The 22,731-nt window shown below is 44.0% G+C and overlaps 3 protein-coding genes across 5 annotated transcripts in view; 2 read left to right on the forward strand and 1 right to left on the reverse strand.

The window, feature by feature from the left end:
* TTLL12 (tubulin tyrosine ligase like 12) overlaps nt 1-5,935 on the forward strand; it is a 30,554-nt gene extending 24,619 nt beyond the window's left edge. Inside the window, exons 10-14 of the mRNA XM_068401419.1 lie at nt 209-360; nt 442-523; nt 994-1,062; nt 3,347-3,485; nt 5,413-5,935. Coding sequence (XP_068257520.1) covers nt 209-360; nt 442-523; nt 994-1,062; nt 3,347-3,485; nt 5,413-5,564 — 594 coding nt within the window. The 3' untranslated portion in view covers nt 5,565-5,935. The remainder of the gene's footprint in view (nt 1-208; nt 361-441; nt 524-993; nt 1,063-3,346; nt 3,486-5,412) is intronic.
* A 1,691-nt stretch (nt 5,936-7,626) lies between these two features.
* On the reverse strand, nt 7,627-20,046 carry TSPO (translocator protein). Of its 3 annotated transcripts, none has more exons than XM_068401424.1 (5): nt 19,944-20,046; nt 19,129-19,327; nt 12,636-12,836; nt 9,273-9,411; nt 7,627-8,401 (listed from the first exon to the last, which is right to left on the reverse strand). In XM_068401424.1, exons 3-5 carry the CDS (start codon nt 12,821-12,823, stop codon nt 8,225-8,227), a joined length of 504 nt encoding a protein of 167 aa, XP_068257525.1. In that variant the 5' UTR covers nt 12,824-12,836; nt 19,129-19,327; nt 19,944-20,046; the 3' UTR covers nt 7,627-8,224. The 3 variants fall into 3 exon arrangements, with proteins under 3 accessions (XP_068257525.1, XP_068257526.1, XP_068257527.1); XM_068401425.1 differs by having other exon boundaries at nt 19,129-19,274; nt 19,944-20,042; XM_068401426.1 differs by lacking the exon at nt 19,129-19,327 and having other exon boundaries at nt 19,944-20,039.
* Nucleotides 20,047-20,058: 12 nt separating this feature from the next.
* Nucleotides 20,059-22,415, forward strand: MCAT (malonyl-CoA-acyl carrier protein transacylase). Its single transcript, XM_068401423.1, has 4 exons — nt 20,059-20,706; nt 20,912-20,999; nt 21,288-21,505; nt 21,783-22,415. The coding sequence occupies exons 1-4, from the start codon at nt 20,260-20,262 to the stop codon at nt 22,203-22,205; spliced, it is 1,176 nt and encodes a 391-aa protein (XP_068257524.1). The 5' UTR covers nt 20,059-20,259; the 3' UTR covers nt 22,206-22,415.
* Nucleotides 22,416-22,731: the final 316 nt, after the last annotated feature.

Here is a 22,731-nt window from a genome sequence, read left to right on the forward strand (position 1 = left end):
TGAGTACATTCTGGCCTCCCACTTTCCCCACCCTGATGTCAGAGTTTGATAAGATACCTATTTGCATAACAACATTGTGTATTCATGCACATTTCTAAAGAAAAACTGAAATGCATGCAAGGATACCTTAAGTCATCAAGATCCAGTGACACTTTGTTTTCATTTCAGTTGAATTATATTTACTGTGAGTGTTTTTGCTTTGTTGTAGGTAGTGTGCAAATATATTGAGAATCCAGTCTTGTTTCACCGAGAAGATGTGGGGATGGTTAAATTTGACATCCGTTATGTTGTATTGCTGCGGTCCATAAAACCACTCAAGCTGTATATCTATGATGTGTTCTGGCTGCGCTTTTCAAATCGGTAATTACATTCCCATTAGTGTGGAGGGGCTTAGAATTAAATCTGATACCTTGGAAACTAAGGAATTGTTTTATTCCTTAGGGCGTTTTCACTTGATGACTTGGATGACTATGAGAAGCATTTCACAGTCATGAATTACGCTCCCGGTGTAGTATTAAAACAGGTAAGCCAACACTCCAAAACATTCCTTCACCTTTCTGTTGTTAGAAAATCTTCCAGTGCCTTCTTTGTGACTGTTGCCAAATAACCTATTTTGCATCCACTTAAACCAAGCAGTCAGGGTGTTGAAAGTACCCTAAGCAAATATTTTTCTAGACTTTTCCCCCTCTGGACCCCTGATCATCTGCGATTACATAAGGTAATACACACCTACATCCTGAATATAACCCACATTGATAGAGATCAGTAAATGAATTATTAAAATGGCAGCTAATTATTGTCTAAGACTTTAGTGTGATCTTTTATAACAAGAAATACTGGAACAAGAAAGGTATTCAGGAACTGTCTAATTCTCTAGTTCTCTACCTGGGTTTGTATGAATGGCAAAAAAAATTTGATGTTCCATTCTCTTGTCACCTGATTGCTTTGTCATTCCCAGCCAAAACAGTCTTTGATGTTGCTAAACTGTTTTAGGTACACTGTGAAGAATTCATTCCTCTGTTTGAAAAACAATATCCTGAATATCCTTGGACAACAGTACAAGTAAGTCAGTAATTCATCTTTCTCATGTAAATGTTCATGGTTTGGTTTTGGGTTTTTTTTGACTCAGCAAACTAGCTTTTCCAAAAGTAGTGGGTGGGGTTTTTTTTGGTTTTTATTCATAAGACATAGTTCATGTGTATCAGTTCCACAAAGGACAACAAATGTTAATCTTTACTTTAGAAGCATTTATTAACTTAGAGTAATTCCCCCTCAAACATTTTGTTATTAGCATTTGAGAATTCTATTTCATGGTTACAGTATGAGAATTCTTTATATTGGACTTAGTAATTAAGCCAGTCCTGACTACCCTCGGGATCCTGGGAGCAGAATCTTTTTTTCTTTTGAGTTCCATCTTTTTTTGCAGAAGGTTGCCAATAAACTAAGCCCATGGTTGTGAAGATTCAGTATTTTATGCAAAAAGGCAGGGAAGTCCAGAATATAAAGTGTGCTAATCTCTACGGATGTTGCTCACGTGACTGTGGAAAAGTTGTTTTCAAAGCCTTCACTACTCTTCAGCAGAATATTAACTCTGATCCTGAAAAGTTGAACCACTGAAGTATTCAGGCTCTTGTTTCCTTTGTTTAAAATGGCTTCACAAGATAAGGAGGTGTCAGAACAAGTAGGGAACTAAAGTAAATAGGAAATTACAGTATATAGTAATCTCAGTGGAATGGCGTCGTAGGTTTTGATTTACCTATTTTAAGCAGAGCTGTCAGTCTAAAGAGCTCCCTGTACGCTTTCAGGTTAGCTTGCTGTGTGGTGCACTGGAGCTCACTCACAAGAGAAGGATGTGCCCAGCTGTGCCCAAGTGGCTGATAGAAATAAGCACTGCTCCTGCTCCAGGGGTACTGTGCTTGAAGGGTTATACTGCCAGATGGGATAGTGCTGAGGCTGCATTTGTGTACTGTGGCATACTTAAAAGAAAACAAGCTGGGCTGGTCTTCTCTCTTTTCTTAAAGACCCCTCCTCCACCAATGTAATATCTCTGAGCTAGTAAGTTAGAACGACTGTTCGTGAAATTAAATCTTGCCTTTAAGGCTGCAATGGAGAATTTCCAGCTGCTGCTTCAGCTTCTCTGTGTCAGCAAGCTGGTGAGAGCCTTGTCCCTGGTCATTGCATTAATGACTTCTCACAAGAAAACAGATGGTTCCCCAATACTAGGGCATCTTTTATCTGCAAAGAGAAAAGCTCCAAATACTGTAGTTCCATAAAAGATGCAGGAAGGCAGATGAGACCCGCCTTGTTGATTTTTGCCTGTAATTCATGCTTGAAAGAAAAGCTGAATGTGAAGAGATGGTTCAGAAACATGCACAAAATGGAATTGTTGCATTCTTCCGTATTTATCAGGAGCTAGAAGATGCAGAATGAACAGTAGCTGTGCGTTTATATGTGCGTATGCTTTCAAAAGTGAATAAATTACCCAACTGTGGGTTGATTTCCATAAATTAATTTACATCAGTTTTAACTAGAACCTCATATCCAATCAATGATACTCAGAGTATGACAGGTTTTGCGGCATTAGGTTTAAAATAGTCTGCAAGAGGCTACAAGGGGTGAAGAGAGAGATGTCAAAATATATACCGTAGGTTACCCATAGTAGTCCTGTGTGCAGATTAGGAAGTATTACACCATCTGCAGATTAGGAAGTATTACACCATCTTTTCATTTGCAGAAGGAATGGTTCACTGCAGTATAAACTCAGTGCTAAAATTTACACCTGTATGTTCTTCCTGTTTTATTTCACTTTCACATTGGATATCTGATTGTTTCTTAAAATAACCATGTAGTATGTTCTTAAAATCTCCATGTCCCCATCACCCTTTTTAGAGGTGTGTAAGTGGGCAGAAGTTTTTTCATTGCAGAACAAAACAAAATGAAGCTAGAATACAACTTCATAGGCAGGAAAAAGTCAGAACTTCACAGTTGTACTACTGGTGTTCATAGAACTCTCCTGGGTTTTCTTTTCCCCCTCCTCTACACATAAGTGCAATACTGTACATAACGCCTGAGAAGGGAGTTAATTCTAATATTAAATGCCCTATTTGAGGGATGTCTGTAGTACTGATTTGCTCCCCAGAAAAGTCCATACATACTACCGTGTGCTCAGCACTTTCTCTGTGTTGCCTTTAGGTGTAAATGCACATTTTGAAGCTAATACTGTGCAGATTCCTCTGTTGGCTAGTGTAATTTATACAAACTCTATATATGAGTTAAGTGATTAAAAACATGTTTATTGCTTTTATGGAACATCACTGCTCATTCAGAGACCTTTTTCTGTTGTTAGGCAAATATTTTTAAGGCATTTGCTGAATTGTTCCAAGTTGCTTCAGCTAAACCTGCACCTCTCGGCATCTGTGATTATCCGTCATCAAGAGCAATATATGCCGTTGACTTGATGCTTAAATGGGACACCAGCAGAGATGGTGAGAAGCTCATTTCTTTCAGTGTTGAATTCTTTATATTTGCAGACCTTTTCAGAAATTTTTCTGCTGTCTGAACCCTTACTGTTTTTCAAGCAGTGTGAGCTGCGTGCTTTGTGCCTCCCACTGACATCAAAGCGTATCTGGGGTTGCAGATCTGTGGGGTTAGCATCTGCCATGCTGGTTAACAGTAATGATGGGGGAACTGTTCACTGTGCTTGGCTGAGTCCTTGCTTCCCTTGTGCCCCTGCTACTGCCATTCTGTTTTTTAAAAAACAAAACAAAACAAAAATCAACACAAAAAACCACCACACACACCCAAAAGAAACCCAACTGTACAGCAGTCCAGTCACTCTGACAGCACTAAGTTTTCTTTCACATTTATGGTGAGAGAAATGTCTGAAATACCTGTCTCTTTATGAAAACCTTAAAGAGATATCTTACTGTGTGTGGCTTCCAGGCTTGGCCCAGTGTCTTCAGTGCACAGTTCCTTACTAAAGCAGGGAAGGGACCTCATTCACCATTTCAGTGCTGTTGATGTCACTCAGTTAGTTGTTGCCAAGTCTTTGCAAGAGCAGGTACGTGAAGCTGATTCGTGTTACTGCCACAGCATGACTAACTACCTGGAGCCTTTCTTCCACTGATAGCAAAGTTTGCCAAACAGGATGAATTCTTCATTATCTCACCAAGAGGCTCAAAGACGTTCTATAAACGTGCCCAACGCAGACATGTGTCTCCTGTAGGTAGAAAAGCAGCAGAGGCACCAACACAAAAAGGACTGCTGGGGGATTATTACAGAACTGAGTGTACTCTTTTCTTGTGACATTGTGGCCCCCGGGACACAGGAAAAATTCATCACTTGTGCTCAGGTTTGCCGGAGGAGTGATTAGATGTTGTATGTTGGGTGGGTGCCCCTAGCCCTGTCCTGAAGTGGCTGATTCTGTAAATATTGAATCACTTTAATGGAGTGAAATGATTGAGAAACAGGAGGTGTACAGCTGAGCCTTTCCTGTTCAGATCAAGTGGAGCAAGGGGTTGAATTTGGGTCTGCTGCATCCATGTTGAATGCTCTTTAAGCTGTCCCAGAATTGTCTTGAGTGGGAGAAGCAAAGCAATTCACTATTATTACTAGCTCGGGGAAAACTATTGTGGTAAAAGGGCGAACCTCGCATTACAGCCCTGGCTGAACTGCATAGGTCCCTAGCCGTTTGAAGATGGGGGCGTGGGTGGCAAAGTCATGGCTGTGATGCTGTAGGCAGCCTATGGACAAATAGGTTAGTTGCATCTGTGCAGAGCAGAGTATGGTTTACCTATGCATCATAAGCTTGTACCCCCACTTATGATCCCATCACCAGACAGGAAAAAAAATCCTTTGTTTCTCTTTGCACAGAATGCATTTGATTCTGAACTCTGAACTGTACTGATGAAGTTTTAAGAGAAAATTAAACTTCCTGAATTCCTTCTAGAAGTGAGATGAAGTGGTAGGTGGGAGTGGCTGGAGCGTAAAGGGACAGGACTACTAGAACTAGAAAGATAGATACCTAAGAGCTTTAAGAAAGGAAGGTTTGTACTGAAACGTGAAAGGAGAAGCAGAGTTTTCTGGAAGATATTTCAGACTGTCAAGCAAGACAGTTGTATCGGGGAGATTCCGTTAAATTGCTGCAAATTCTCTTTCTAAATGAGGCATTGGATTAGCACAGAGATTGCAGAATCTGTTGGATAATTGTCCTCTGGAAAATAATGGTAGAACAGACCTCCATCCCTCAAAAAAAACCCAAACCCACTGAAATAAAAACACCTTACTGGCTTGCCACCTTGGGTCATAAAAGATGTCTTTTTCCAATCATTTTCTCTGGCTTAAAGACAGGTAGTGATTCAGGATCTCGGCAGAGCTTGTATTAAGAGGCAATGTTTGTGTTCCCCTTTACAGGGAAAAGAATTATGCAGCCTCAGATCCTGGAGGTGAACTTTAATCCTGACTGTGATAGAGCCTGCAAATACCACCCTACCTTTTTTAATGATGTCTTCAGCACCCTGTTTCTGGATGAAACAGACAACTGCCATGTGACGTGCATTATTTAGCCACAGGAGGCTTGACTATTAATTTCCTTTCCAGTTATGCTTAACAGCAAGATTTATATTTCAGTTCTATGAGCTGCTGATGCAACTATTTTCCTATACTGGCAACCCAGGAAAAAGTCATACCAGAAGAGTATGTGTATACCATATACTGTATTGATAATCATTTTGTCTGCATTTTCCTTGTCTTGCTTAGTTCTATAAATCATTGGTTTGTGTTGACCAAATATCTTGTTTATTGAATGTGGGAGACCTCAAAATAGGACAGTAACTGGAGCAATTGACTTGTTTCTCAGGTAGTCTGATTGCTTGCTTGCTGGGAAACATTGCACAAGTTCCTCATTTCAACATTAAAACTATAATTTACTGAGTCATGTTGGCATTCATGTATCTTTCTTATCTCTCTTATACAAAGATGTAAAATGTTCTACTGGGAAATAGTACGGTATTTTAGTGCAATGAACTACTAGGGTAATGAGATGAAAGATTTGATGGCTCTTCCCATTTTTCTTATTTAAAAAAAGGCACACAAACCCCACAACATTTAGGAACCCTGTACTGATGGGCTGTCATCCTTAGCCTGCCCCTTAAACTGGATTTGTGAGAAGTGGTCAGGCAGGAAGTGAGAAGGATGCAATGTCTAGAGCAGCACAGGAATGCAGAAGCCTGAAGGAATTAAAGGGATCTGGGAAACTGCTAGAAGCCCAAGCAGTCTTTGGACTTCAAAGTTTAGGGCCTAAGATAGAGGTATTTGGGAATGGGGTGTCAGTTTGAAATTAATCATTCCTAATCTCTCCTCCCTCCTCAAATCAGAGTACCTGGCTGAAATTTAGAAATTTTAGGCTGTATTTATGTTGCTTTGTATGCATGTACAAGTTGCAAAAATTCTGCCGTCTGTCATGAAATATGTATTACGTGGGTAGTATTTTTTTTTAAGCTAGTTGCAGCAATCAGGATCTGCTTGAGACCGAAGTACAGTTATAAAATTGTATAAATGTTCTAAACCTTGCTTCAAGCTTTGCAAATATGCAGCACGTTAACCCTCCTGATCAGGATATTTCAGGCTGGGCTGCAGCAACCTACTTCTTTCCACTGACTGGAACAGAAGCTGGAGAAATAAACCTGTCTCTTAAGAAAATTCAGTCACTGCACAGGTGGGGCAGAAGGGAGAGCCTTAAATGTGATTAAAGAAACATGGTGAAGTGCTTAACATAGATGGTGTGACTACTACTGATGCAGGGAAGAAGTTTGTCTGTGATACAGAATATAGTAACAGGTGCTTGAGAGTGTTCATAAGGGGGCATTGCAGTGCTGCTCACCAGATGTATTTGTCATTTGTAGGAGAGCAAAAAGCACTTTCTGCCTTCAGAGTACCTGAAAACACGTAACAAAGTGCCTATGGATCTAGAGTAAAGGGGAAGGTTTCCCTCATCACAAAGGGAAAAGTGATGTCACGGTTAGCAAAACAGACGAATTACTTCAAAAAAGTAGTAAGATTTGTTCAGTGAGACCACAAGCTGTGGGCAAAAAGTCTGTTGTTGTGCTCTTAGACAAAAGAGATGTGTTTTATCTTATAGGAAGCAACTGGTTGAACCAAGCATCCCAGATCTTACTGTGTCAGCTACCATAACCCTGAAGAGGAGAAACTCTTCTTTCTAAGCAGCTAAAGTGAGACGGTGCAGGCAGGAGACACTGGTAGCTACAGTGTATGTACTGCCCTGCTGGACAACAGACCCACCCCTGGCCTGGCTGCTGGCTCTACTGTCAAGGTCTAGTGGTGAACTGGCATCACACCGAGGGTCCAGGTGGAGCATGTTAGTGCTGTTTGGCCAGTGCTGTTGGTGATGCCTCAGAGGTGTGTGCAGGGAGCTGCTGAAAGTTTAGGTCCTCTCAGTTTCTGTCCAGGTGCTCTGAATTTCCTGTTGTGTCTTGCCCATTGCAATGGTGAGAAGAGATGAAGAGGCTGTCTTTGAGGCTATAGCATACTGTTGCCTTCAGTATTTTTCTCCTCAAAACCATTTAAAAACAATAAAAACAGAGGAACAAGGTAAGTTTACATCTAGTTTAATACATTTAGCTGACACTAGATTGTACAATGCTTTAAAGGGGGAAGGCACAAATTGTGAAAAAGGCCTCATCCTAAATGTTCCCAGAGTACAATGACCAGAAGATAAATATCTGGCAGCTGTAGTGGGGCACATAGCACTAAAGTACCGTGTCTAGTGGTAAACTGGAAGGTTCAGGCCACAATCATGCCTGTCACTTGAGTCAGACTACAATCATGCCTGCCACTTTTTGGAGCAGCTTTCTGGAAGCTGTGTTAATATATGGCTGTATTTCTTCCTCTGAACGTAATGATGTTGGAGTTCATGCTTATTTCTGGTTAAAATGCTGTTGTCATACAAAATGTAACGCTGTAGTATAGCAAACTAGTACTTTTCAATCAGCACTATCTCTTAGTTTGCTATAAAACCCAGTCAGGCATACACCCCTTTGTAACTTGCCTAGTAAAGACATATTTGTTTTAAACAAGTACTGCTTTGTTAACTTGTAATTAGCAAACTAATGGTGTAAGTAGTTTGGCTAAAAATAAAATAAGGCCATAACTTTAGAAAGTTCTTGTGGAAAAAAAAAAAAAAAAAATCTGCTTGTCTGAAAGCTGTTTATTCAGATTGTTTCTTGTTGCGATTGTCCTTCCAGACACGGTAATTGAGTGCAGAAGCCAGGGTTAGCCAAGCTAAATAAGGAACCATCAAATAAGCTGCTGTTTTATTGATGTTATACCAGGAAGCAGTTGTAGCTGTTGTCATACCAGTCGTGAGCAGGAGAGTCACCAGCCCCTGAAACACAGAAAGGTGGTTAGTGTTGTTTTCACTTGTTGCATTTTCTTGACTAGATAGGCTTTATGTGGCTATTTCCACTTAGCTCTGGCACTTGAGCCAGTTCCTTCTCAGAAAAACTAGCCAGGAAAAAAATTCTGCTGAGTTATGAGTTGAATTGACTCATGAAACAATACAACAGTCACAAGGGCATTGCAGCTGCGAGCAGGAGAGGGAGAATAAAATCCCTCTCACCCATACCCTCTTTTTTTTGGCAGCGGAAACTGCTACATTGACTACAAACCCAGGGTGACTTTGAGCAAGTCACTTAGCTAAGTAAACTTACCCAATCTTTCCATGTCATAGATGCTGCCTGAAGATAGGTGGTGTGAATGAATCAATGGTGGATTGCAAAGTCTTCCACTGTTAGAGCATTGCGTATATATTTAGAGAATCAGGCAAATAATTTTTATTATTGATTTTTATTTTTGAGGCACGCTGTTTCTCTTCAGACTGCAGAAAATTAGTTTGTCTAAAATGGGTGCTGATTACCTAACTGATGTTATGATAAGCTTCTTATCACTGCTGTTTGCCAGAGATACCTAGGAATTTTACTAGGGCATAAATGTTTACCTTTTGTAGTAACACACAGCTCTTATCAAAGGGTGGCAGAAAGAGCTACTTGAAATCTAAACACTTAAGGATGTTGTAGATATGTAAATTCTCTCAGGTGGCTGCTGGCATGCATTACAGAGAACTTTAGAAAACTGCAAGCCATATTCTGTACTTGGGCTCATTTTCAGGGAGAAAAGATCTGACACAAAACGTTCCTCTTAGCACCTTGCAAATGACAGCAGAAGCCTGTAATTAAGAAACTTACTTTTCCACTTACCCATCCCATTTTGTGAGCTCCAAAAAATACTGGAGTCCATGCCCAGTTTAATGCCAGCTGCCCTGCATACAGACCCAGAGGAACCACTGCCTTTTCACTGAAGCCCCCCAGTTCCTTCCACACCAGGTAGGAGCCAAATCTGGAGAAAGCAAATGTAAGGCGTAATTCAGTACACTGGTAGAAAGCAACCACACGTTCTTGATCAAATGAAATCACTTCAGTGCTAGGGTCTAAATTAATTTGGAAAAGTAGATATCCAAGTACTACTTGGCACAGTAACTGACTGCAGAGGGTTGATCACCTGCTGCAAATAGCATTATGGGGAGAGAAAAATTCCCTGTCCTGCCAGAGTTCTCACTTCTGGGTGCAGAGCAGCAGACGACCTACTGCATTTCAGTCTTAAAAGAGAATGTCGTGTTGAAATGGAAGCAAGTCTAAGATGCAAGCATAAAAGGTAAGTCTCTGAATGGTGAAGAAACTGTTAATTTTGGTACTGGGAGATGGTGCTTTAAAAATAAATTAAAAAAAAAACACAAGCCACTAACTTTTTAAGTGGATGAAATGAATATAGGAGAAGTAGGAACTGAGTGGCATCCCAAAGCACAGGTGAGTGTAGGGATGGATGGTGTTAGAGCAGGAGGAACCCTAGAGTCACTCTCAGAAGGAAGGGGACAAAGCTGGGGAGAAAAAGATTTTAGGAGTTCTGTGGAAAGAATTAACCACAAGGAGCATCCAGTACCCTTCCTGTCTGCAGGATCCTGTCTACTGAAAGATCTTCCAAAAAGGTTTTGAAAATTTTGAACAGGTCTTCTTAATGCCACAGAAGAACAGTGCACTGGAGGGATCCCAGAATGTAAGCTGCTAAAGACAGGAATTCTCAGGATTTGGGAGATTTACTAATGTAAGGTTTATTTTTGCATTGAAGGAGCCTGATTAGAATAGGGAGCATTCATCACCTAAGACTATTTCTCGTGTTCTTGTTTCACTTATCCTTTAGACATTAGCTAGATTTCAATCCAGATGACTGCACAGCCATTCCAAGTGACTACAGTAGAATCCCCTGGATAAAATGCCAACATCTGGAATTATACCCTTGTTTCAGAATTAGTAACTGAATACTGATTCAGTCTTGGCAGGAATGTTAACTGGACTGTGCACTATGCTGGATGGCAGGTGACTCATACGTATTTCTGCTGGCAGTGGAGCAAAGATGGAGGCCAACTTGTAAGCATTATTTTTTTTTTTAGGAGCAGACAAACTCCATAGGAGTAATTGCGAGGAATTTGTCTTCATTTGTAGGTCATACAAGAAGGATTTTTTAACTCAGTGCCCCAGGCTTGCTTCTTGGCCATTGCTTTCATAAGGACTGAACAATGCAGCTTTGATATCTTGGCAGTCTGATTGCAGAGTATTAAAAAAAAAAAGAAAGGGGGCAGCATAAGCATTAGAAACTTAACAGTTTGTCTTCATAAAAGGCATCAAGACCCGAATCTGTTCCTAAGTGATTTACAGAGCCACAGTGTGGACTTAACAGTTGCTTGTACATCTAACTTTGACTTCAGACCAAGATCATCATGTACAAATCTGCTAGGAAGCTAAGTGTCAAGAAAGGCCTGTAAGCTCATTAAATCTTGCTTTTAGTTATATCTTGCTTTTAACATATTCAAGAGATTCTGAAGAAATGAGATGTCTTGATCATTCAAGGAATGTGTGCACATGATGGATTACAGAAGAAAAGGCCTGGTAATAAAGATGATGTTTTCACTGAGCTAGATGTATAGTACATAACCAGGACCATCCACCTCAGAATATATGGATTCCGATATTATCAAAGTAAGTGATAAGCTGTCACAATTTGGATTTTTAAAATATTTAACTTTATATCCAGGTTTATGATGAGGAATCCAGAAACAGGGTTACAGATTGTGCAGTCAACTTAAAGGGAGCCCTTCATGGGAAAGCCACTCAGCTCTTGTCTCTTTGATAAAAGGCTTTTTTTTTTTTATTCACGGGACAGTAATGATCTGATTCAACTGCAAACTCTTACAATATGCAAGAGGAGAGAGCAATTTTTAAAAGTACATTCTGTAAGAGGAGAAAGAAAAGAGAATACTGATGGGAAAGGAGGGACAGTACATGAGGCTATAAAAATTAGAAAGCTTTTGTGGAAAGAAAATGAAACCAAAATGAGAGAATATGTGAGAGCCAATTTAGCATTCAGATACAGTTTCAGACATTGCATCATTGCCGTATTTTGCAACAGGTGGTGTGGTATTTAAGATAACCTGCAGGATGCCTATGTAATGTTAACTTGGAAAAGATATGGTCTCTTTGAAACTTTACATAGTTAAGCCAGTGCAATATACAAACTACAAATCACTTAAAATGTACTGTCATGATGGAAGAAATGGGAGGGGTAAGCCATAAAAGGCATATTGCAGCCTAAAAATTACTACTATTGTATTAGCAACAGTGTATATTTGATAGCTAGGAAAAAACATGCTGAATCTTGGTATGTAGGTAGTTCTTAATGACCAAGTGCAGAAGAGACACGAAGCATCACTTTGTGCTTGGGGGCTGCACCGACGTCGGTTGAGGCTCTAGGAGCAGAGCACTACCTCTCCTCTGTAGCACAGCTCACCAGAGTTAACATAAAAGCACCTAATGTTGGGTGGACAGCTTCTAGAGCAGTCTGTGAGGAGTATCGAAACTGCCCAATCAATCTCCTGAGACAACCTACCTCTATAAATATTTTTGCTACATCTATTAAAAGTAACAGCTGCCAAAATACAGTATTATTAAACTTTTAAGGTACCTGTGGGAATGGTATTTGGCCTTGTGATTCCCTGTTCATTTGATAGTAATTGCTGTGCTGTCAAGTATTTTAAACTAGTTAAATAAGGAGGCAGTAGATGGCTTCAAACATTTAAACAGCCTGGCAGTTCTATTCAAAAGGACATGTGTATTTTGATTTTAGTTTCTTTTAATTGAGCTCTGTTAGAACAGTTCTGTCCCAATCCCCTCTCTTCCCTTTATTCTCCTAAAGCTACGGAAGGACATACATAGAAGAAATCCCAGTGCTGCCTTGCTTCATCTGCCAGCTTGGCAGGTCTTCCCCTCAGAATGAATGAGAAAAGCACATTAATGGCAGCTTTTCAAACTCCTGCTTTTGATGTGGACACTTACGCATACAAACCCACAGACAACTCCCCAAACACGTTTTTACCTGTTAAACAGGCAGCTTGATGCAGTTTCTTACAAACATACAGCCACAGTAATACAATAATAGTTCTCTGGTCCAGCACTGTACAATATGCAACTTTGAGGTCAGATAAGTGCCTTAATACAATGTGAAAAACATACCCCATAGATGTATAGAGGGTTCCCCAAACAGGAGCAAACATCCAGTTAGGTGGACACCAGGATGGCTTCTGTAGAGATTCATACCACACTGGGATTTCCTTTTTGGTTATCCTGCTTCCTAAAAATCCTCCTGCATGGGGCAGGAGTGTGAAACCCACTGCTGGGACCCAGGCTGGTACCACTTCCATTGAGACAGTGAATCTGAAACAAACCCAAACATGGTGATTGGCAGAGAAATTTTAAAACGCAACTACAAAAATTCCATTTGTAGCAGATTTTAAAAATACACCCATGTGTAGGATGTGATCCACAGCCTAGTCTTTGTCACTGAGAAATACTGCAACTGAAATTAATGGATCTTATACCAGGTTCACTGGACAATACTCATCCCCATAAAGGAATCTACCATTTACATGGGGGGGGGGGGAGTGAGGCCTTTACCTTCCTCTCAGCTTTGTGCACTAAGATTACTGAATTTTACCTACATAAATATAATCATCCATAAGTATGCCAGGGGAATAAAGCAGTTTGATATTATATGAACTCCACCTGGGGAAAAAAAAAATGCACTAAGCAGTGTGTATTTCTGTATTCACCAAAAAGCCCATTCACTCAATGAAATGGCATAGTCAAGAGTATGAGAAGAGTGTGTGCTTTCCTGTGCTAAAGCAAAATAATTTTATACCCTGTGTTGCATTTTTAGCCTTAAAAGGGTGCTAAAGATGCTCAATGGCTAGTAAGAGTGATGTGAATTAGTAGCAGACACTTGAGAAGCTGCCTCAGAAAATAAACACCAGGCAGGAAAAGAAGATAAGTACTTAAATGATGTTTTGCTAAACAAGGAAGGAGATCTAGGTGGATAAATGAGGAGTACCTGTGGCTTCTTCATGAAGCACTCAATCAGTTGCAGCAATCTTAGCTGCCAAACCCATGAAGTGTACTGGATTAAATTTGCCTACAGAAGTAAGACGAAGTAATGCCTTGTTCTGGTAGGCCGTGGTGCTTTAGTTAGAGTACAGGCAGCAGTCAAAAAAGCAAGTTAGCAGGAAAAAGCTTTACTGCTGATTTTCTGGCCAAAAGCCAAATGCTACAGAAGAGCTGTGTTTAGCTTGCTAAAATGTAAACAGATTAGAGGTATGATAAAAAAGGGCAGAACTGAAACGTGTTATTTTTTAAAATATACAGTAGGCAAATACACCCAATTCCTGTTCATCTGTTACGCAGGAGGGGGAGACATCAGGAAGGAATTGTAAGAAAGATTGCAGCGGTGGGGAAAGAGCGACTGTGGGAAGCCCCAGGAGAGAGAATAAAGTTTGAGAGCAACCGTCATTTCAGAGGCGTGTCAAAGAGAAGTGCCTTATTGACTTGGCTGTTGTCTTGGCCTATGTTAAAAGTTTTTATTGCTATAGTTATGACTGCTAGGATGAGGAGGAGGCAGGGAGTGGGGAAGAGGAAATCCCACTTGTAACAGATGTGCTTAAACTGATAGGAAATGGCACACAAATGACGTTGCATTGTCGCAGTTCTGGTGCAGTGGATTTCTGTTTGGAGAACAGGTATAAGCTTTGCCAGCAAGGGAGCTCTCTTGCATCATGGTTTTTGTCCCTATACTCAGGGGTCTGCCCATACAGTTTTGCAGATTTAATGAAGAGATTTCAGTGGCTGGGACCACAAGCCAGATTGTAAGGGATCCTGGTGATAGAAGCAGAGCAGAATTTTGAGGGTAAAACAGAGAGCATGGAGGGACTGATAAAGCATGCAGGGTTAGAAAGCTTGTAGGGAGTAAACAAGAAAGGGCCTGTGGGCATGCCTCAGGGGAGAGTCGTGGGAGGGCAATGAATAGGAATGCACACAAAAAAGGCAGCAGACAAAGCAGTACAACAAAGTCAAAAACAGAACAAAAGAATGAAGGAGTGAAAGAAAAACTAAGCAGGGAAGAATTCAGAACCAAGGTTAGGGAGAAGAAGTGGGAGAGTGATGTGCTAGTCTGCTGGAGTAGTATCAATTAGGTCTTGGGTGGAGGATGGACAACGAGGAAGGGAGGAAAAAATCTGCATAGCTCATTGCTGTAATCACTGTTGCCATATTTCCTGCCTAATGGATTCCACTTGCTATTTACCAGGGAGCATCTTAAATGGAGCAAAGGAGTTAACATGTTCTCCTACGCCTAGACCTGTATTGTTACTTTCCTGAGGGAGCAGGCTGTCAGCTGCAGTATACACTACTTGTCACCCACGCTGACAACATGGAAGGCTCTGCTTTTACTGGGATGTGAAGGAACTGCTGCGTGCAGGAGCAACAAGGTGTAACGGGAATGGGAGCTCCAAGCACAATGATTCTTTTTCTTTGGTTGCCTTCAGATAAGTAATTCCCAAATGTTAAGTTAGAAATTTAAAGTTACTAAGATCTCACTAATTCTTAACCCTGTCGCTCTTGCTTTGCCTACACAGAGAACACTAGGCTTAGTTCTCTACACACGCTGTAAAGTGCTGGTCATCTGTGCAGCTCCAGTGTGGCTGTCAAATGCTAATTTTTTTTTTAAGTGATAAGCAAGGACCCAAAGGGGTTTATGCTTTATTTGGATGTAACAATATCAGGGTGGTTTCCTGCAGGTATTAAGCAACAGGACTTTGTCAGGGGTTCTGTCAGTTTCTCCCCAGGGATGAAAGCCTGAAAATGTTCTGCAAGCTGAAAGTGCTAAATGCTATCAAATTGGAAAAGTACAGCTCTGCTGCAGTCCTTAGTGAACAAATGATGTACTACACATCTGTCCCTCTGCATGTTGGAGGAAGAACGCTGTAATAATTCTTAAGTGACGAGAGAAAGAAAATCAGGCAGGCAAACAGAAATGGGGAAGGTACAAAACAAAGGAACAGGGAAAGTGAAGGCCATGCACGGCCAGGAAAGGGGAAGAAATAGAAGTCAAGAGATTGACCATACGGGCTTGAATTGAATGTTGGTGTCACAGTCTTTTGACTACTATTACTACTAATTACATACTGTTTTCCAATAGTATTTCTCAGGACTTCCCAGGCATGGCAAAATACTGTCTCTTGCATAGCACCAAGTAGAAAGAGGAACAAAGCCATGCAGCAAGATCAGAATGTGCCGGTAGGCTCAGCCTAGTAGACCACAGCTGTCCATCAGCAGTGGGAGTTCCTGTATTTTAATTCCCAAGAAATGAAATGCTAATACCAATTTCCTATAAAAAGCAGTAGCTAACTCAGGGAGCAGCACTAGTTGATTTTAGAAGAAGCCCTGTCCATCTTCCTCTGGGTACTTGGTGTAGGTCTTTGGTGAGAAAATAAGTAAATGGCAGGGATGCACTGGAGAGTCAGTGCATTCGGTCAGTGCCGTAGCGTTGGTTTGGTGAGCTGCGCAGCACAAGATCTGTGCGATGTTTATAGAACACCCAGTACATTTTTTGAAAGTAATGTAATCACAGAGTATATACAGGATTATCAGCCCTGACTTCCTTTTAGTGTATAGCTGATAATCCTGAAATTAATTGATGATAACTTACACGGCACAGGCTTGCTAACACAGCCTCTCTGGCTGCATCTATGTTACACAACCTAGAAATAATTACTACTTTCCCAATCATATCCCAGCTCCACTTCAGGGTGAGATCTGGTTGCACAATATTCTTGCACCCTTATTTTCATACTGAGGAAACCTGGATGTCTGTGGATGATATCTGCAGTGTGCCCAGCATATATCTGCCTCTAAGAACCACCACAGTTGGAAATCTTTTCTCCCCACACACACTTAACTTGTTAATTTCTGTTTCCACCTCTTATCTCTGCCCTGAAACATTTTCTTCATCATCCTGCCCATTTTCTGTTTAGCCCTAGTCTGACTTCAGGCAGTTTCAGCAGTGCAGTGAGGGCTGCTGTGGACCAGTGTGGTTTACAAACATGTTAAAATAATTTTTCTAGGTATTCAAAATATCTGACTTGCCCAAAGCTGGTTCCAGCTACATAAAGTAACGAGAAATAAAGGGAGGAAAAAAACAATACTGCAACTCGCTGCCTAATGGGCTTCTATCTTTTTGCAGGTTGTTTCTCTGTGGTGGTGTAACATGCAGCAAAATCAAACAGAAGCTTTCGGTGTCCTCCTCTTTCTGGAAAAAACATTGTGCACCCAAAAAAGGGGATGGGGTGCACTGAGACAGGGACTAGATATATCATGACAGAGGAGCTAGTTTGCTTCAGCCTGATTAAAAATTAACTAAAATGCTTCTTTGCTTCGAGCAGGTCTCTGAAAGGCAGGTGGGTCCCTTCCCCTTCTCCAGGTGCTCCCAGGAGAGCTCTCCAGGGAGCGCTCGGTCAGTGGGAAGGAGAAGGAAGGAAAGGACAACTACTTTTATTGCATTTTCTTGTATCCCTGTGCTGAAAAAACACTGACTAATCCTTTTCTTGGGCAACTTAGTGCTGGCTACCCAATCACATGGGGCTTTAAATTATAGGTATGGCATTACAAACATGAAGGAAAATCTCTCAGCAGGGCTAAATCACCCACGTGGTTCTGGGGTTTCTAGTCCCCACTGTTTTGAGGCAGACTGACAAAGCTGTGAAAGTACTGGAGGTCGGGGCGTCCCCCAAGGTATAGGTTCTCCCTCTCGTCCTCTACAGTATATTTTCTTGAGGGCAGATAAGTTTCTACCCAGGTCCGAGACGCAGCATGCAAATTTTCCCTGGGGAAAAGACTTCTTCCCGAGATAGCTGCCTGAAGAATTAAGGGGTACATACTTAATTTATATTGATAAACTATTTATCTGTCTTGTGGCTTTAACTCCTGGGAAGTCACAACACTAAAAACAAAGTTATATCACAGGCTGTGACACAGAATACGGCTACCACAAAAAAAATCAGTCTTATCTTTGTTATCTGATCTCAAGAAATAGAAAAACTTACAACAATATATATTATATTATATTAATACGATAGAAATATCTAACAAGTAAGTGTATAGTATATGTTTATAATATGTATTTATAACTAAAAATAAAATCATGGTATTTATTTCAGGATATGACGCAAGGTGTACTCATCAGATTTAAAGACAACCAATCTCACTGCCCAGGTTACACTTCTTTTAAAACGGCAGAGCACAAGTTGTGCAAATAAAGCTGTGATTTATTGAAGATTCTGCTCAATCTCTTCTAATTATCTCTATGTATGTTTGCATAAAATCCTCTGCACGCAGTGTACTTCAAAGACCAAACACCCCTTTGACTACCTTCCTTCTAAACAGCTACCCAACCTCCTGCTGTAGGTTCTTCTTCTTTGTCCACCCACTTGGAAAGTGTCATCCACATCTATTCTTAAAAAAGGTTAAGTTTCTCTTGGATATTTCTAGTTAAGTGCTGCCTAGGCCTGCCTCTTTTCAGCTTGCGAGGTATTCTTTTAACAGGGTAAAATGTAACAAGCACCACATCCAAGGGACGCTTTAATAGCGGTGGGACATTCACGGGGCGTCACCACTGCTAAGTCTCGAGTGCTTTACAAGCGGTCTGCACCCTTTGCAGCAAACCAAAGATAAAATGGTAGCACTGAGGCACGCTCACAGCTGCAGCGTTACTGCCTGGGCTGCTGCAGTGGTTTGCAGGACTGGACTCTGTCCTGGGCTTTGCCTCTGAAAGCCTCAAATGTGAAGGTCACAACTGCAAATCTTCCCAGGGCTTGATGGGCATCCAGTAGGGTGAACTGTAATCCGGTGGCCTGGAGCAAACAGGGTGACCCTTGCTGTCGGGGCTGTCGAGGCAGCTGGTAGTAAGGGTGCCTAAAAGCTCTAGCGCACAAGCTAAACGTAACGAGAGCAGCAGTTACTCTCAGAGTTTTCACTGAGGTACCACCTCAGTTGGCCCAGCTGATAATGTGGCACCCAGTGTCTCCTCTTAACTGAGCACAAGAGGTATCACCGCTGCCATGACAGATAGAGGCAGCCACTGACTGGGATGTAGTCATATATATGTCATATATATCCTGTATTACTGCCCATATATTTCAGCTAACTTGAGAAGCTCACTGGCTTTTCCTGGTGTTTACCTGGAGGCTGACAAAACTGGAGGACACCATCTTACATAAGGACAGAGATTAGAAAAGTGAGCAAAATCTGCCCTTTTGAATCATCCCGAATAAAAAGTCAACAGAATTTCTTGCTATTCCGATCCATTTTCGTTCTCCCGAGTTAAACTAATACAATCTCATCTATTCAACTGCTCTGTGAAGTCTGACTCACTGCTTCATACTGTTTCATAACCTGTAGTGATGCAGTCATTGCACAACTGCAACTTTGACATGGCAACTTTCACCTTGTCTTTTTTTAAATAATCCTGCCGTTGAACGCTCAAATTAGTAAAGCGCATTTTGTGCTGATTTATAAGCATTACCTGGAAATTCAGAAGAAAAAAAGACACAAGCCCTTTCTTTCGCCCTTAAAGAAATGTCCAATTAAGAGCAAATTACAGTGACGCTGAAGAAAAAAATACCTTTACTGAAATAGCAGCCTGAGATAACCTTCCCTCGAGCGCACAGAGTACACGTGCGCTGTGTGAGACGGCAGAGCTGCAGGTCCCCGTGAGACCAGAGGAGTAAGACGTGTGGTATCTGCTGTCGGTCACCGCGTCTGACAGAGCTGGGAAGAAGCCACGTGCGTGCACAGCTGGTCAGCTGTGAACGACCGGAAAACTCACATGCAAAAAGAAAATTAACAATAAGCTTCCTTGTTGAGTTCCCTTTCTTTTTTTTTAAAAAAAAAAAGCACTTTCCTTGCCAAATCCCGGCACGGAAAAGCAGTCAGTGTGTGCCTGACTAACTGCTCTCTGCCCGTGAGCTGCGGTGCCGTCCCGGCCCCGCCAGCAGAAACGCAACGGGCAGCCGCGGGTGCCGATGCCCCCCGGGCCGTGTCTTCATCCAGCGCCCGCGGCCTGTCCCCGTCCTCCCCGTGAGGGACCTGCTGGCCCGGGCAGGCAGGGCTGCCGCCAGCGCCTTCGCGCTCGCCACAAGACGCCCTCCTCAAACTCCTCCGCCAGCCCGCGCTCCGCCCTGCGGCCCGCCCGGGGCCGCGGCGGGTACCGGTGGCTCCTGGAGCGGTGCCGCCGCCGGGACCCACGCAGGGGCTGCCCGGGGTAAGGCGGGATCGGGCGGCCCCAGCAGGACCGGCGGGCTCCGGCCCCGCCGCGGCGGCCCGTCTGGCGGCTGTGCCAGGCCCAGCTACGGACTGCGCCACCCCCGCGGGCTTCCCCGTCCCGTCCCGTCCCTCAGGCAGGGCCGCGCGTGGGGCGCAGGGCAGCCCCGGGGTTACCTCCGCTCCCGCGCTGCCGCCGCTCGTCGCGCCTCCTCTACCGTGAAGCGGTGGCGCCCGCCCTCAGGGTGGCCCGGGCCCCTCCCGCCGGCCTGGCACGCCCCGCCCCGGGGAGGGACCTCCGGCGCCGGGCGGGAGGAGCAGAGCGGCGTGGTGAGGCCTGGGCCTAGGGCGGCGGGTGCTGGGGCCGGCCGATCTCTCTCCCGCCCTCTCCCCACATCCCGGCGCCCGGCGGGGGAGTGGTTGCCGGGGGCCGCCCGGTTCCCGTGGCAACGCGGGGCGCGGCGGCGGCGGCGCAGGAGGCCGGGCGGCGGCCATGGGCAGCTGGGCCGCGGCGACATGGCGGCTTGGTGGCTGCAGCGGGCGCGGCGGCCTCCGCGGCGCACCGCGGCGGCGGGGCAGCTTCCGCCCCGGCGGTGGGGACCGGGCGGGGACCCTGAGCGACCTGCTGCAGAGCTCGGTGGGGGCCGAGGAGCCGGGCGCGGCGGCGGCGGCGAGGCGGGAGCGGCCGTCCCCCCGGGAGGCCACGGTGCTGCTCTTTCCCGGGCAGGGCAGCCAGTTCGTGGGGATGGGCCACGGGCTGCTGCGGTACCCCGGCGTGCGGGACATGTACCGCCTGGCCGAGAAGGTGCTGGGCTACGACCTGCTCTCCCTCTGCCTGGAGGGGCCGCGGGACGAGCTGGACCGCACCCGGCACTGCCAGCCCGCCGTGTTCGTCGCCTCCCTGGCCGCCGTGGAGAAGCTCAACCACCAGCAGCCTGAAGTGAGGGGCGCGCCGCGGCGGGGAGGGGGGGGGGGCGGGGGGAGGCCGGGCCCCGCCTCGGGCCTCGGCCCCGCCGGGCGGCTGCGAGCCGGCTTCGGTACAGCCTCGGCGCCCGGGGGAGAGGGGCGGGACGGGGCGGCGCGGCGTGCCGGGCGTCCCCCGCGGGAGCCGGCTGATGTTTGGCCTCGGGTCTGTCTCCGTGCAGGTGGTGGAGAGCTGCGTGGCGGCGGCGGGGTACAGCGTGGGGGAGTTCGCGGCGCTGGTCTTCGCTGGAGCCCTGGGTTTTGCCGAAGGTGCCCGGGAAACGTGCTGAACCCCCTAGTAGGATCTCGCATCCCCGCCCCATGCTTTTTCCAAAGCATCGCCTGTTACAACCGTTTCCCTCCTGCTTTTTTTTTAATTAGAGGATAAATTTTACTTTCTACTTCCACTGTTCACTTTAATATGTGTAATGCAGCATTAAAAGCATTGACGTTTCATGAGAGTAAACAGCCGCCCTTTCTTGCGCACAGATGCAAGGCGCCTTTAACGGTGTTTTCTCGGGGCTTACGTTTACCGAGCATCTCTGTTTTTCTCCTTAGCGCTGTACGCGGTGAAAGTGCGCGCCGAAGCCATGCAAAAGGCGTCGGAAGCTGTCCCCAGCGGAATGCTAACGGTTATCGGTCGGCGAGAGGCAAATTACAAATTTGCCTGCTTGGAAGCCCGTAAACACTGCGAATCACTGGGTATAGAAAACCCCGTGTGTGTAATTTCAAACTATTTGTTTCCAGACAGCAGAGTCATTGCAGGACACTTACAGGTATTGCTTCAGAATAACCTATCCCTTTAGTTGAATTTAACATTTCATTTTTTAAAACTTTTACTTTGCACTTCTGTGTGGAAGTTACGTACGGCCTTAGTTTGTCCAAACCAAACTATTAGATCTGTGGGGTTTTTTTTTTTCCAGTGTGTGCTCAGCTGTTGGGTAGGGAAAGGAATCCCTTATCCAGACGATAAGTCTGATGAGGTGGTTCTTGTGGGGTGACTGAGTAAACCTTTGTCATGCAAGACTCTCACTTCTCTCTCTCTTTTTATAGGCTTTGGAATTTTTGCAGGAGAATGCCCGAAAATATTATTTTACACATACAAAAATGCTTCCAGTCAGTGGGGCTTTTCATACCAGACTTATGGAACCAGCAGTAGAGCCATTGGCTGAAGTCCTAAAATCGATTGAGATTCAGAAACCACTGGTCTCTGTCTATTCCAATGTTGATGGCAAAAAGTACATGCACTCAAAGCACATTCAGAAGCTGTTAGTGAAGCAGGTGGTTTCACCTGTTATGTGGGAACAGACCATGCATTCTGTATACGAAAGAAAGCAAGGAACAGAATTTCCTTACACGTACGAAGTGGGGCCCGGGAAGCAACTAGGAGCCGTTCTGAAAAAGTGTAATTTAAAGGCCTGGAAACAATATAACCATGTAGATGCTCTGGAAGATGAGGAAGCAGCAGAGACCTAGTAGCCTTTTGAGAAAAATCCACACAACTTGTTTTTTCTGCCTAATTTTAAAATAACTTTGTACTCCCAAAAGAGGAAGTCTTAAACATTCGTGGCTTCTCATGATGAAAAGAGCACCGTGCGCATAATCGCAGTGAACTTTTCCCTTCCCCGTGTGCAGAACTGCCAATAAACATGCCAAATAGCCGCCTGTTTGGCCTCAATCCTGCGAGCAACTTCCCCTCTCTTTTTTATTTGAATTTTTTTGGGTGCGTGGATTCACGTTAAAGTCGGTAGCTTTGGCTGTCTGGTGCAGGGATCTTCTGCATGGATATGGGGGTAGAACCAGGCTGTTTGCTCCGGGTTGTGGCGGGCTCTGCGCTGGACTCAGCGCTGGACTCAAGGGCATGTTTAGAGGAGCCGTCTGGTTGGTACGGCTTTCAGTAACGTTGGTGATCCTGTTTTCTAACTCAACTGACTTGTGGGATGTTCACGTGCATAAAATTATTTTTATTTTGTGTCTGTATTGCCAGGTAGCAACCAGGTAA

This window comes from Nyctibius grandis, chromosome 5, assembly GCF_013368605.1.
Source record: "Nyctibius grandis isolate bNycGra1 chromosome 5, bNycGra1.pri, whole genome shotgun sequence".
Taxonomy (NCBI): domain Eukaryota; kingdom Metazoa; phylum Chordata; class Aves; order Nyctibiiformes; family Nyctibiidae; genus Nyctibius; species Nyctibius grandis.